Source organism: Dendrobates tinctorius, unplaced genomic scaffold, assembly GCF_039654945.1.
Source record: "Dendrobates tinctorius isolate UK_male_01 unplaced genomic scaffold, ASM3965494v1 ptg000223l, whole genome shotgun sequence".
Lineage (NCBI taxonomy): Eukaryota > Metazoa > Chordata > Amphibia > Anura > Dendrobatidae > Dendrobates > Dendrobates tinctorius.
In genome coordinates, this window is record NW_027361890.1 from 13,229,575 (window position 1) to 13,244,230 (window position 14,656).

The following is a 14,656-nucleotide window of genomic DNA, read 5'->3' on the forward strand; positions in this document are numbered from 1 at the left end:
ATAACAGTTATGTATTCGCGTCCTCTACAGGCGACACCTGTTGTAACCAGAATCACCCATTACATGCTTCATGTTATACAGATATTATATTATAGACTGCTTATGTGATGTAATTAGCAATCTCCGAAGGCCAAGTGCACACTATCAGTATTTGGTCAGTATTTTACCTCAGTATCTGTAAGCCAAAACCAGGAGTGGGTGATAAATACAGAAGTGGTGACGGGTTTCTATTACACTTTTCCTCTGATTGCTCCACTCCTGGTTTTGGCTTACAAATACTGAGGTAAAAAACTCACTAAAGAATGAACATGTGAACGTGGCCTAATTGGGAATGTGCTAGCATTTTGGATTGTCTGTGACCCCAAACAGAAAGCTAAGCTGTCTAGAGTAGATTCTGGGTTTAATTTATTATTTCTAACGTTAATATTGTAAGTCTGACGGGCTGTGGTTGACCATAATCCTCCCCTGAAGCCCCTCCCTGCATTTAAAGTGGGTAGGGCCAGTGTTAAAAGCTGCAACATGTTTATGCATCTTGGGCAAAACTTACAACTTATATACGACTAAACTGTGTAATTCTCCCATAGTTGTCTTATCTTCACTAGAGTTGAGCGAATATCTTCGGTTCCCCAATTATTCGGCACGCTATAGCTCTTACTGAATAAGCTGCAGAGGGAACCCGGCTTCCTGGATCTCTCCGCAGCTGCATGTGTTGCCCAACATGCAGGCTCCCCATGCATGTGCTGTGACTGTGACACAGCTGCGACACATGTAGCTGATCAGCCGGTGCGATCCAGGAAGCCGGGTTCCCTCTGCAGCTTATTCGGTAAGCGCTATAGCTTTCCGAATAAAAAGGAACCTGAACAAATTTTACTCAACTCTAATCTTCACATATGGAGGCAAAACCTGTAACTTCAGCCCCTAACTAAAATGTGATATTTATAATACTGGTGTCTTCTTACTATATGTGAGGCCTCTTTAACACATCAGTATTTTTGATCAGTATTTCATCAGTATTTGTATGCCAAAACCAGGAATGTCTCCAAAATAAGGAACAGGAGTCAGTCTTTCAATTATATTTTTTTCTCGGTAAGTTCCATTCCTGGCTTTGGCATACAAACACTGATGCAAAATACTGACCAAATACTGAAGTGTGAATGAGCCTTGAAAGAGGGTCTTTGAGTCCTCCTCAGGCCCCAGGTTCTGGGTGCAATTGCCACCTTGAAGCCCATTTCAGTATATAATTGTTAAGGACCTCATAGACAATAGATAACTGTCGGGCCGAACTATAGATTGGCTGACACCTATCTCGCCTGACTCCTGTGTATACTGGAGCACTCGCTCTGCTGCTGTGTTCTGTACGAGAGATCCGCTGCCTCGCTCCTCTGTCGTAGGCTTAACTCTCCGTGAAGAAAAACATTCGGTATTGAAAATCAGTCATTCTGGATCCTTATCTCCCCCATCATCATCTGTCAAGGGAGAGTCGGGAAGCTGCCATACACTTAAGAATGTCGACCGAGTCCAATGATATTGGCAGGCTTGGTCGATGTTAGTTTAATGTGTTAGCATTCCTATAGCCCAATATATTGGAAAAAGTCACATAAAAAAATCCATGTGAACGTACCCTTAGCAAATACTTAAATAATCAATATATATTCCAAAATTGTATATTCCTTAGCCATTCTGTTGTAGTTAAAGGGAGTGTCCACTAGAAGAGTAGTGCTGCATGCTATACTTTTCTTACCATTAAATGTCCGATACTTGGACAACTCCCTCTTAAAACCTATAAATCTCAGTGTACAGTAAGGAAAAAAGTACACATGCCATTTCAGTGATGTCTGCACTGTGTCTGCCGGCACTCATGCGACGTTGTTATGTGACATGAACGGTGCAGCCCATCATTGGCAGCTGATGGGCTGCTGCCTTCATATTTCTCTCAGAAGGAACTCTACAGTCTATTAGCGACCTCTGATGGACTACAGCAGTCTCATGACATAACAATGTAACATGAATGGCAGCAGACACAGCGCTAACGTGGCTGGAAGGGCTCAGGTCCAGGAAGATGCATGTTTTCTATATATTTCATGGAGGATTATAACCTTTAAGAAGGGTTTATCCAAATAGTGGACCTCTAATGGCAAGAAAATTGTATGCAGCATTATTCTCAATTCAACCTGTTTTACCCACCCCACTGTAAGTTATTGGAGCCCATAGGGTGCCATTGATATTCATTGTATGATTGTATGACAAATCCAAAGAGCGTTTTGGCTTCAGTTATAAATGGAAGCCAAATCAAAAGTTGACAGTTTTTGTTCTTATTGTATTTCAGATGCTCTTCTCAGTATTCTTGTTTTTGTTAATGGCCCATAAAAAGCTTATATCTCTGGAACCATATGGCAAACTTTAATAAAATTTTAATAAAATTGAATACTCAGTGGAGCAATGAGACTAAAATAAGGGTAAAGACTGATCATTGGTGACCTCGTGACAGGTCCTCTTTCAGTGTGCGTTCTAGGTTGCCACCTGCTTATAGTTTGAAGTTGCACACCATATCTTGGAACAAGGGAATATTAATTATAGCATACTGTCCAGTTTATTGAAGGCCTGATGCCTATTGGATCTACCAATGAATGACTAGCTAAATGGCAGTTGTTGAATTTATCTGTGTCTTCATGGGTATTTTGCAGAATAAAAAAATACAGTAAGACGCGATATATCTCCCAGGTCTGAATAAGCCTGTACGCTATACTGGTGTCAACAGTGTAGTGGTAGAAGATCATTTACGTTGGATATTGTAGATGAATATACGCTTATCTTCAGCTCTCTGTTGCTACAGCTCCATGTTGCAGCCTCCAGGGGTTTTGCAGAAGTTGCAGAGACATTACTTGAAAATGGGGCTTTTGTGGAAGTCAAAGATCCTGATATGTGGGAACCTCTTCATGCCGCAGCTTTTTGGGGACAGGTAAGGATTATATCGACTATGACATATACAAAAAGGTTTCAATATAGTGGCTTAAATGGATTGTCTAAAGAATGCACAAAATAGGTAATGTTTTTGATCACTCTGGGTCCTCTGGTTGGGATACCATGGTTAGTGACAACGGTATCCCTTATTCCCTGATTAAATGGAGCAGTTATTATTGTAAATGTAAGGTGCTGCTCTATTCAAAGTCTATGGGAATGAAAAAATAGACAAATAAATTATGAATCATAATAAGAGAAAAACTTCTTAAAACCAATCTAACCCCTTCCCATTGCATCAAATCTATTCTAGTGTTGGAGACATGTAGCATGTATCACTATGTTCTACTCTAGCAAACCGTGGCACTTTCAGATCACCATAGGAGTGTGGAGCTGGCCATATTGCGGCTAGTACAAGTCTCCATTAGCACTTGGTACTTACAACCAGACTATAAGTGGACCTTCTGGAAAGAACAAAGCTGCATTATATCTGCTTATATGCTGATCATCATACACCTTCAGATGAACTTGCACTTTCAACCCTTCTCTTTTGGCATTGCTACCTGCTACCTTATGCACAGACAGTGCAGCTACATCCTTAGTAAAATATGCGTAATTTTGGATCCCATTATTTGTAATTTGCCAATGAATTATTACTGGAATTTCTCCCTTTTGCTTTCCAATGACAAAATAGACAGTAGATCTCAGACTGCTCTTGACTATAGTCAGTGATCTAGAAAGTTGTGAAGTTGGGCAAGTGATGGGGAAATGATTTGTTAAGGAGAGCAATTAACTATAATCATCTACTGATTTTATGATTTCAGTATGTTCTTTATAATTGCTTTGCAGATTTATGTAGCAGAGATTTTAGTGTCACACGGTGCCAGTTTGAGCAGTAAGACTTCCTTGGATGAAACTCCTCTTGGTGAGTTGCATACATCGTATAGTGAGGTCAATATTCAATACTCAATACATATGTTATGCTGCCCTTTCTTGCTTGGTAAACTAGATATATGGAAAGGTTTGGACTGTAAACTTATACTTGTCATAAATGTCAATGGTTTTGGTCATTTAAATGGTTGTTATCCATTTAATAGAAAATCTTTCACCAAAATACTTCTAAATAATATATTATTATTTTTGGTTGTTGGATTGTATCTTGGTACAAGGGAGAGGGAAAAGAATTCTAATTTTTTAAAGGGGTTGTCTGGTCTTTTGTTAGAAGTCTGCAGTCACTCTGTATGACTGCAGACTTCTAAATCTTCACAGCACGTGCACTGAACACAGTCGGGACTTTCCGGTGTCTGCTGCGATTCCGAGCTAGGGCTCATTCCCACTTGCGATGCAATCGGACTAGTGCAATCCGATAAAAAAAAAAATCGGATTGCACTCTCCCCAATGTTTCTCTATGGTGCAGCTCACATCTGCGATTATTTTCTCATGCTGAATCGGCAAGCAGCATGCTGCAATTGCACCTGAGAATCGGATCTCACGCATCCATACAAGTCTATGGTTGTGGGTGAAATATCGCACTGCACTTGGATATCACCAGAGTGCAGTGCGATTCCTGCCAACACCGCCAGTACAGGAGATCGAGAAATTACTTTTTCTGACTCCTCCGCAGCTGTGCTCCAATCCTCTCATGTGAGAGAATCGGAGCACAGAGCACTGACACTCGGCTCACACATGCAGCAGTGCAGGAGCCGAGTGTCATTGGTATATCACATGCGATGTTCTCACATGAGAGAATCATTAGATTCCATACGCTAATGGGAGCATGGCCTTAGGCCGGGGTCACACTTGACTTATGGATATGGGACGGACCCCCACTCCATGTTAAAACCACCATAACTACAGTAAACCTAGGCACTAGAATAAATACACAACACATTATTTTGGTTGTCAAAATGGCCACAGCTTTATTTAAATCACAGGATTAACACAATCACAGTAGGAGTCAGGTGAAGTGCTAGTACATTGGGATTCACAAGTACTGTGATATCCCCAGCTGTCTGACATACAGAACCAGGACAGACAGCCATAAAGGGGCGGCACACACTGGCTTGCCATTCAAGCAGAGCCAGTAAACTTTCAGGGCACCAATGACCCCATTATCCTCACTCCTGTGCTTAACCACTGTGGCCGCCCCTGACTGACGTTACCATTACAACGTCCTTGAGGCTGGCCACCAAAGCCGAGCCTGTTCACCACCATGAGGTTTTACATCCTCTATTAGTTAAAATGAGTCCACCTTAACTTGCCTGCAACTTCCACCTGACTCCTAAACCTCAAAGCTGTGACGGGTTATAAATTCACATTTGACACCTTTTTTTTTTTTTTTTTTTTTTTTATAAATCACTTTAGTAAACTTATAAGCTAGAAGTCCCTGCAAAAGCATTATGGGGACTAGCTTGGCAAACCTCCGACTCACAAAGAGTCATCCTACAGCACTCAGGAGAGGAAAAACCCCCTGTGGAGGAAACCTCTAGGGAACCATGGCTGAAGGATGGCCCTTCCCTTGGGCTTAGAAGGTTAATGCTGTTAACTCTTTATAGCCATGATAAAATTGAGCCAGGAACAAGATATACATGGTAATTTCAAAAATACAATAAAGCATTCATCATACAAGCAATAATCAAAACGTTTTAGGACAATGATTGTAAACAGGGCGGGTGGGCGGGAAATGCTTCCTCCTGTTCATCCTGTCCAAGAAAGAGGGAAGAGACACAGATTTCCTGCTCTATATAAGCCCCACCCTCCTCACAGTAACTCACCAGGAACAGACATACTGTGCTTCTTACTCTGAAAGCAACATCACTCTAGCTTAAAAATCTACACTATACCAAAAAGCTGCAGGAGTAAAGGTCCACCCATCCCCAAGTCATGTCCTCCTCCGCCTATGGCTCCAGTGGTTTCTTGACTTATGGATATGGGACGGACCCCCACTCCATGTTAAAACCACCATAACTACAGTAAACCTAGGCACTAGAATAAATACACAACACATTATTTTGGTTGTCAAAATGGCCACAGCTTTATTTAAATCACAGGATTAACACAATCACAGTAGGAGTCAGGTGAAGTGCTAGTACATTGGGATTGACAAGTACTGTGATATCCCAGCTGTCTGACATACAGAACCAGGCCAGACAGCCATAAAGGGGCGGCACACACTGGCTTGCCATTCAAGCAGAGCCAGTAAACTTTCAGGGCACCAATGACCCCATTATCCTCACTCCTGTGCTTAACCACTGTGCCCGCCCCTGATTGACGTTACCATTACAACGTCCTTGAGGCTGGCCACCAAAGCCGAGCCTGTTCACCACCATGAGGTTTTACATCCTCTATTAGTTAAAATGAGTCCACCTTAACTTGCCTGCAACTTCCACCTGACTCCTAAACCGCCACCAGAGAGGCCATTTGACACCTTAAATGGACTCGCCCCCACCAACCATGCCTAATAAAGCCATCAACCATTTCTACATGCTATGGAAAGTCTGTGCACACAAGTAATAAAATTAAAATTCCAGAGCTCCGACAGATTAATTTTATCGATGCCATGCTACCAAGTTATAATCGATAATACGGTAACTACAGCAAAATAGCAGTTGTTAAACATCCTGCAATGAGGATCCCATAATGGGGAATGTGGAAAGTAAGCCATAATTAAGGTCATAGCCACAATCTGAATACCTGCATAATGACATCTGTCATGCCTCAAAAAACTATTATACCGCATGTATTGTAGCCAGATCTAATAATTCACCAAATCACAGATTTTAGTTCTAGAAGCCACCATTATTTACAGTAGCTGTGCAGTAAAATGTCTTAAACCCACTTACTATCACTACCCGAAAAGTGATGAACATATCAATAGAAAGATATTATAAATAGGGAGTAATTAAAACTATACACAATATAACATCAACATTATAACCGACCATAAAATAACATTCAGAATATCTGGAAGCAGCAATTTAAATAAACCTAAAGCAGAAAAAAAGTCTACAAAGGCATTATTAATAACCCGGCCACGCCATTGTTAATTGTTTTTTATGCACTTGATAACATTTACTGTTGACCTCTCCAACTGGGTCAAAGGCATTGGGAATAGGCATATTGCCCTTTTTGTTAATGCACTTGATTACTTTACCCTTAGCGGCTCCCACTGGCTCAAGGGCACCAGGAGTAGGCATACTGCCCTTTGTGTTAATGCACTTGATGATACCCTTAGCCGCTCACACCAGCTCAAGGGCATCAGGAATAGGCATATCGCCCTTCATGTTAATGCACTTGATTACTTTACCCTTAGTCACTCCCACTGACTCAAGGGCACACAGATCAGGTGCAGTGCTCTTCAGTTTTGTGCACTAGATAACTGCATTGTCCAGACGACAACCTTGTTTTCTTCACCCCTCCAGCCGCCGTCCCTGGCACAGAGGAGCCAATTTCTTCTGTAGGCATGCAAAATATGATTGCCCTGACCCCAGGGACATTACCCTAACAGGGTCCTATAAAATATAAATGCTTCTGGAGACCAGGGGGCCATACCTTGATGGTCACCCCTCCATACCAGGGGGCCATACCCGAGATGGTTACCCCCTCCACACCAGGGGGCCATACACGAGATGGTTACCCTCCACACCAGGGGGCCATACACGAGATGGTTACCCTCCACACCAGGGGGCCATACACGAGATGATTACCCCTCAAAACCAGGGTGCCATACCTGAATTGGTTATCCTTCCAAACCCAGGGGGGGGGTCCGCGGCCAGTTTATTAACAAATAACAAACATTTACAATAAGTATTAAATACACAATCATATACGACATGAGGGGAGGGTTCTTGGAGCCCCAAAAATACTGGCTAAATATTTTGGCAAACACACAAGAACTTAAAAAATCCACGTTACCCACAGCCGTAAACCACCAGCTCGAGGGCACCAAACATCCCATTCCGGGAAGTCCAACCACCAAAAGCTCCCGGGTAACACCCCGTCCAGAGTTACCCGTCCAGAGCCGTAACCAAAAGCCAGATCCAGAATTTTAACTTCCAATTCCTTTTTGCTGATTCAGCATCAACTCCAAGAACCCCACCCAGAGGTCCATACTTAATATGGTTACCCCTACTGACCAATTTATAAATAGCGTCAAGGACCCACTAAAAGGAAAACAAATGTTTGTTTTTTTTTTTTTTTTAAATTCATGTTCTTATTAAAATAAACATAAAATAAACTTTAAAGCATAAATCACATTAATACGCTGGGGGGAGTCCTTGAAGCTCCCAAATCTGGTGATTACCAAACATAAAATGTACCAACAATTACACCCAGCTGTTACCCCCACTAGATCGGGAGCACATAGCCACAAGGGTTCCAACGTTCACTTGAATTTCCTCCACCTTTCACCAGGTCCAGAACCATATTAACTTCCAAAAAGAGGAATCCATATCCCAATGAATCCCCCAGACCAATTTCTAACCAACTTCTAGGACCCCCCTAACCACCAGGCTCCAGGTAATCCACTCAGGCCTGTGCCATCTGCCATCTTAAGTAATATAAAATAAGCACTTGGTGAGTATACACTGATCCCCTTTTTTTTTTTTTTTTAAGTTATTATTCACACCTTTATTAAAACAAACATACCATAAAACATCAAAACATAAATAATATTAACACGCTGGTAGGAGTCCTTGAAGCTCCCAAAATCCAGTGATTACCAAACATAAAGTGAACATAAAATGTACCAACAATTACTCCCAGTCGTTACCCCACCAGCTTGGGAGCACCATAACCACAAGGGTTCCGATGTTCACTTGAATTTCCTGGGGATCCGACAAACCCTTGCCGAAACTCCCCTCCACCTTTCACCAGATCCAGAACCATATTGAATTCCAAAAGGAGGAAACCATATCCCAATGGATCCCCCAGACCATATTTAACCAACTTCAAGGACCCCTCCAACCGCACAAAATGTGGGATAAGTGAGGGTGAAAAACTCACAGGTTTACAACCAAGGTATACAACAGGTTAATAATGGAAAATATCCCATCGTAAGGTCCAGAAATAGACAGAGATGGGCAATGCTGTGTTATATGAGAAGCTGCCTGCTCCTCTACAGCAGTTACAGACTCTAATCACCAGCTGCGCATAAATGGTAAGAAATATGTAGGTCTAATATAAGCTGCCTGCAGCCATAGGTGTGTGATAGAAAACTGCAAGTTCTGTATCCCAGTCAGTCACTCTACTACATACAATTACAATAGACAGGAGACAGGGCTGAAAACTGGGCCCATGATGTGTCCTCCAGAGCAATGTGCAGCCTCACACTAGGAGTGCCCACTCACTGCCCGCCATGTGCTGAGTTATTAGTGCCCACTCACTGCCCGCCATGTGCTGAGTTATTAGTGCACACTCAAATGTGCCGAGTCACTCCCCGATTATTTATTTTACACATGATAAAACATAAACCATTCAGGCCTGTTCCATCCACCATCTTAGGTAATATAAAATAAGCTCTTGGTGGGTACACTCTGATCATGCAATATATGAGGGGGAGGACTAAAGGCAGCAATCGCTACAGAAATCAAGCACTAAGCTGGAAGTCATGTCCAGGTTATATGTACAGCCAGGAAAATGACCTGGAGACACAGGATGTCTATACCCAGCATGATCCGTATATAGCAGAGTGAGGAGTGATATCATGTATACAGACCTGTGGTACAGGTTAAGTATACAGCACAGGAATAGAGCCTTTACATATACACCACATATAGTGAGTAACCTGGTTACACTGGATCTGCACACCCAGCATCACAGTATGTAACAGAGATGAGGTCACATACAGCTCATCAGACTCCATAACTGGGATGGGGGGATAATCCTCACACAGCAGGATCAGTATATAGCAGAGTGAGGAGTGATATCTTGTATACAGACCTGTGGTACAGGTTAAGTATACAGCACAGGAATAGAGCCTTTACACATACACCACATATAGTGAGTAACCTGGTTACACAGGATCTGCACACCCAGCATCACAGTATGTAACAGAGATGAGGCCACATACAGATCATCAGACTCCATAACTGGGAAGGGGGATAATCAGCACACAGCAGGGTCAGTATACAGTGCACTGACATGAAGTGCAGCCTCTCATCATCATACATATACCATCCCCCGACTGCTCCTCTCACCATCATACATATACCATCCCCCGACTGCTCCTCTCACCATCATACATATACCATCCCCCGACTGCTCCTCTCACCAGTGTCTCTAATACATGTGACTGCCCAGCTCCACCATAGTAATGGCAGACACTGTATGCGTCCCTGCCCTGTCCTATCATACATAAACCCAGAACTCATGAAGACTCTGTATAATACAGCAGTAATGTGGTATATCAGAAATGTCTGCAGGGAGGTCACACAAAAGCTGCCTCTGCAATAAGTGAGGGAACATGGCAGCTACATGAATTACTGAGGTAATCTTGATCCCAGATAAGATGTAGGAGCGGATACTACACTAGTACACACTACACAATGTCTGAGGTGAGTGCAGAGTAGTATATCAAACATGTCTGCAGGGAGGTCACACAGAAGTTGTCTCACAGTCTGTGAGGAAAAAAGCAGCATGCACATGAGGGACATGGCAGCTACATGAATTTCTGAGGTAATATTGGTCCCATACATAATGTAGGTGCTGATACTACACTAGTAAATGATGTCTAAGGTGAATGTGCTCCTATCATCTGTAATGTGAGGTGATAACCCCAGTATTATACTCCCTGAAACTGCAGACATGCTTCCTCCTGTTCATCCTGTCCAAGAAAGAGGGAAGAGACACAGATTTCCTGCTCTATATAAGCCCCACCCTCCTCACAGTAACCCCCCAGGCACAGACATACTGGGCTTCTTACTCTGAAAGCAACATCACTCTAGCTTAAAAATCTACACTATACCAAAAAGCTGCAGGAGTAAAGGTCCACCCATCCCCAAGTCATGTCCTCCTCCGCCTATGGCTCCAGTGGTTTCTGGAGAGGAATACGGACGAGTGAGAGGCGCTAAAAGCACGCATTACACACGACAAATGATTCTCTATGGGGCAGCTCCCATCAGCCATATATTTTTCGTCTGTATTCTACGGTCCGTGCCAATCGCAGCATGCTGCGATTGTCAGCGTACTACGCCTATAGTACGCCAATGCAAGTCTATGGGTGCACTAAAAATGTGCATTACACACGGACCAGATGTGTGACTTGCGAGAAATACGCACCCAGTGTCCTCTAGAAAAGCCGGCAATTCATTGCGCGATACAGTAAACTCACACTGACAGGTTTTATAACACAAACGAAAGAATAGATATAGACACATAGAATACATACACACACGTCATTGAGACACACATATATATATATATATATATATATTTATATTTCACAGAGTTCTTCATAGCAGAATAGCCGCTAATTCAATTGCCAGCTTTTGTCAAATCATTCCCCAACCCGACATGAAATGACACATGGTTTACATACAGTAAACCATTTCATTTCATGTTTTTTTTTGTATGTCTTTCATTAGTAATTAGATGAGGGTTGATGTTTAAAATTTGGGAGGTGTAGGTGTTAATTTAAGGGGTTAATTCGTTGTAGGAAAATGTGTGGGCTCCCGCATTGACAAATTACCGCGGGAGCCCACACATTTTTTTACAACTATTAACATAAAAAACATTTAAAACGTGTGTGTAGACAGTCTTACGAATATCAACTAAGGAAGGAGTGGTCATATTTACATTAATCCTATGAATCAGAATATATATAAAAAAAAAAGTCTCCAAAATACAGTAATTGATATACTGTTACGGGAAGAAAAGAATAAATAAGCAAAATTATAGTATAATAGGGGAAGGATGAATTCTCTAAAAATGTGGATGTATGCGAATGCCTCCGCATGCGTCGTGTTGATGATGCGGCGACCTGCGTCGAATGCAAAATGTTGGAATTTGATGCGGTCGCCGCATCATCAAAACGGCGCATGCGGAGGCATCCGCATACATCCGCACGACCTGCGTACCCATTGTTAAAGATAGGGTACCCAGGCCGCATGCAGAAGTATGCGGACGTAGGCAGAGCTGACCGGAGGAGGTGCGGCAGTGGGCGGAGCTTCACGGAGGAAGTCCGCAGACCTCCGCAGCTCGGCCATCCGCAAATGTGAACCTTACCTTAGAAAACCATTTTGCCCCGATGATCTGGTTAAAGAGATCCGGAATGTGATCCTGTAAAGTTCGTGGAAATCTACACAAGGGAGTAACCCCCATATTTTTTCTTAACAAACGAAAAAAACTGCTGCAATGGTAGATGAAAAGATCTGATATGACCCATTGCCAAACTTTCTACGATATAGTCCTTCATGGCCTGCTTCTCCAGACCAGAAATATTATATAACCTGTTCTTAGGCAGCTTGGCCCCAGCAATAAGATTAATGGCGCAATCATAAGACCGATGAGGAGGGAGTTCTTGACACCTCTGCTCTGAAAACACTTGTGCGAAGTCAGAAAGGTATTCCGGCAAAGATCGGGCATCCACCCTGACTAATAGGGTGCCGAAGCAGTGTCCTTAACAATGCTCACTGCACCTTACCACCTCCTGATTCAGCCAGTCCACTACAGGATTGTGCAGCATAAGCAAAGGTAGTCCCAGAACCACAGGAGATGGCAAGTCCTCTAACACATAACAATTAATTCTGAGTTACTTAGGCCTGTTTCATACCTCTGTCGTCGGCGGTCAGCTGAAATCCGTGAAAGGTTGAAAGAAACTGATCCGTCTCCGTTTAGCGATGTCGGATGACATCGGACCACGTAGGAGAACGGATCTGCGGTCGTCACAGCGGCCGCAAAATCGCAGGAGGTCTGCGGCCGCGAAGTCGCGGGAGGTCGGCGGCCGCAAATTCGCGGGAGGTCGGCGCTCACGATGACTCCGATGTCGCGGGAGGTCGGAGCTCTGCGGGAGGTCGGAGCTCACGATGACACCGAGGTCGCGGGAGGTCGGAGCTCTGCGGGAGGTCGGAGCTCGCGATGACACCGATGTCCTGGGAGGTCGGAGCTCGCGATGACTCACGGTGTCGCGGGAGGTCGGAGCTCGCTGGTGACGGCGGGAGCGATAGTCGGAGTTCGGGTGAGGAGACAGCGGGAGCGATGGTCAGAGTTCGGGTGAGGAGAGAGAGAATATTTAGCGGCTCCCGGAACGGCATGTATGGGTTAATATGCTTCCATTCCGGGCCTGCGCGGATCGAATTAGCGCTCCGCCAGAGAAAAGGGTCTGTCTCATCCGCCCGGGAGCCGCTAAATTCTTGGCGGATCCGTACAAAAACGGATGGGATGGACGACCGTCAGTCAGGATCCGCCAATGATGTAAGTCTATGGGGGGAAAGAACGGATCCGCCCCTTTTTTGGCGGATCCTTTTTTTAAAAAATTGGCGGATTTTGACTGACAGGAAAAAACTGATGTGTGAAACAGGCCTAAAGGGTGCAGAGTCAGTGGTATTTGGGTATTGGTCTAGACAGTTAATGTAGCTTGAGACCCTGGTCCTGGACGAACCTGGAGTTATTAGATTAAACCCTGCCCCACTGTCCAGAAAGGATGGAATAACCACCTTACATTTGCCAAAATGGATCTTGGCCTATAAAAAAAATTGTGACCTACCCACAGAGGAAATATGTACACCCGGCTTGATAACCTCCTCGCAACTCAGGCGCCTCAGATTTCCAGCGACTTGTTGCGATTATGCATGGAAAGACAGATACCCACAAAAAGACACTTCCTTTCCACAGAAAAAAACCCCTTCCCCTTTAAGCTGAACAGCAGGAGGACAAATAAAATGAGTCGCATTCCTCAACATGGGTTCGTCGGTTGACTCGGCCCTAGGTTCCCTTGACTGCGGGTCCCTCCAAAAATGAGGTGCCTCTTTATTGTCTCTGGCAAAGGCCGCGGTCCACACAGATAGCCAGAGACATGGTCTCCTCCAGAGAAACCAGGGTCTCAAACAGGGCAAAGGCATCCTTTACCCTCACAGAAAGCCTCTGACTGAACTGGCTACGGCGCACAGGGTCATTCCACTTAGTATCCGTGGACCATCTATGGAACTCAGAACAATATTCCTCCGCTGCTGGTCTCCTTGCCGAAGCTGACGTAGTGTAGATTCAGCCAGAGAGATGCGGTCAGGGTCATCGTATATATGACCCAGAGCCAGAAAAAAATCCTCAACCATTTGAAGTAACTAAGAGTCAGATGGGAGAGAAAATGATGAGGCTTGGGGTCACCCTGGAGGGGAGAAATTACTATCCCTACCTGGAAAAATATTCAGGATTGAGAGTCCTCAGTAGTTGATACCTGGCTAACTGAAAAGATGGTAACACATTGCAAGCTTTCGAGACTACTCAGGTCTCTTCATCAGGCTAGACTAATACAAAATCTGAAGTCACATATTTATGCACAATACAGCCTAGAAAAAATGCAATAGATAAGACAAGTGACGTGAAGCAGAACTATCAATATGGGAGAGGGAAAAACATAAATATAAACATTGGACCAGTTCATAGATAAGGAGTCCGGATGTTTTATGGTCCTCTGATTGGGGTCTAGTTTTAAAAGGAAATTCCTTAATTGATGTAAAAAGACATAAATCCATGCGACACATTC

General features: G+C 43.7%; 1 protein-coding gene across 3 annotated transcripts in view; it reads left to right on the forward strand.

The window, feature by feature from the left end:
• The window catches only part of PPP1R16B (protein phosphatase 1 regulatory subunit 16B), a 148,642-nt gene that overhangs the window by 116,172 nt on the left and 17,814 nt on the right, over positions 1 to 14,656 (forward strand). For all 3 annotated transcript variants that reach the window (XM_073555350.1, XM_073555348.1, XM_073555349.1), the window contains exons 7-8: positions 2,834 to 2,959; positions 3,808 to 3,883. In XM_073555350.1, coding sequence (XP_073411451.1) covers positions 2,834 to 2,959; positions 3,808 to 3,883 — 202 coding nt within the window. The remainder of the gene's footprint in view (positions 1 to 2,833; positions 2,960 to 3,807; positions 3,884 to 14,656) is intronic.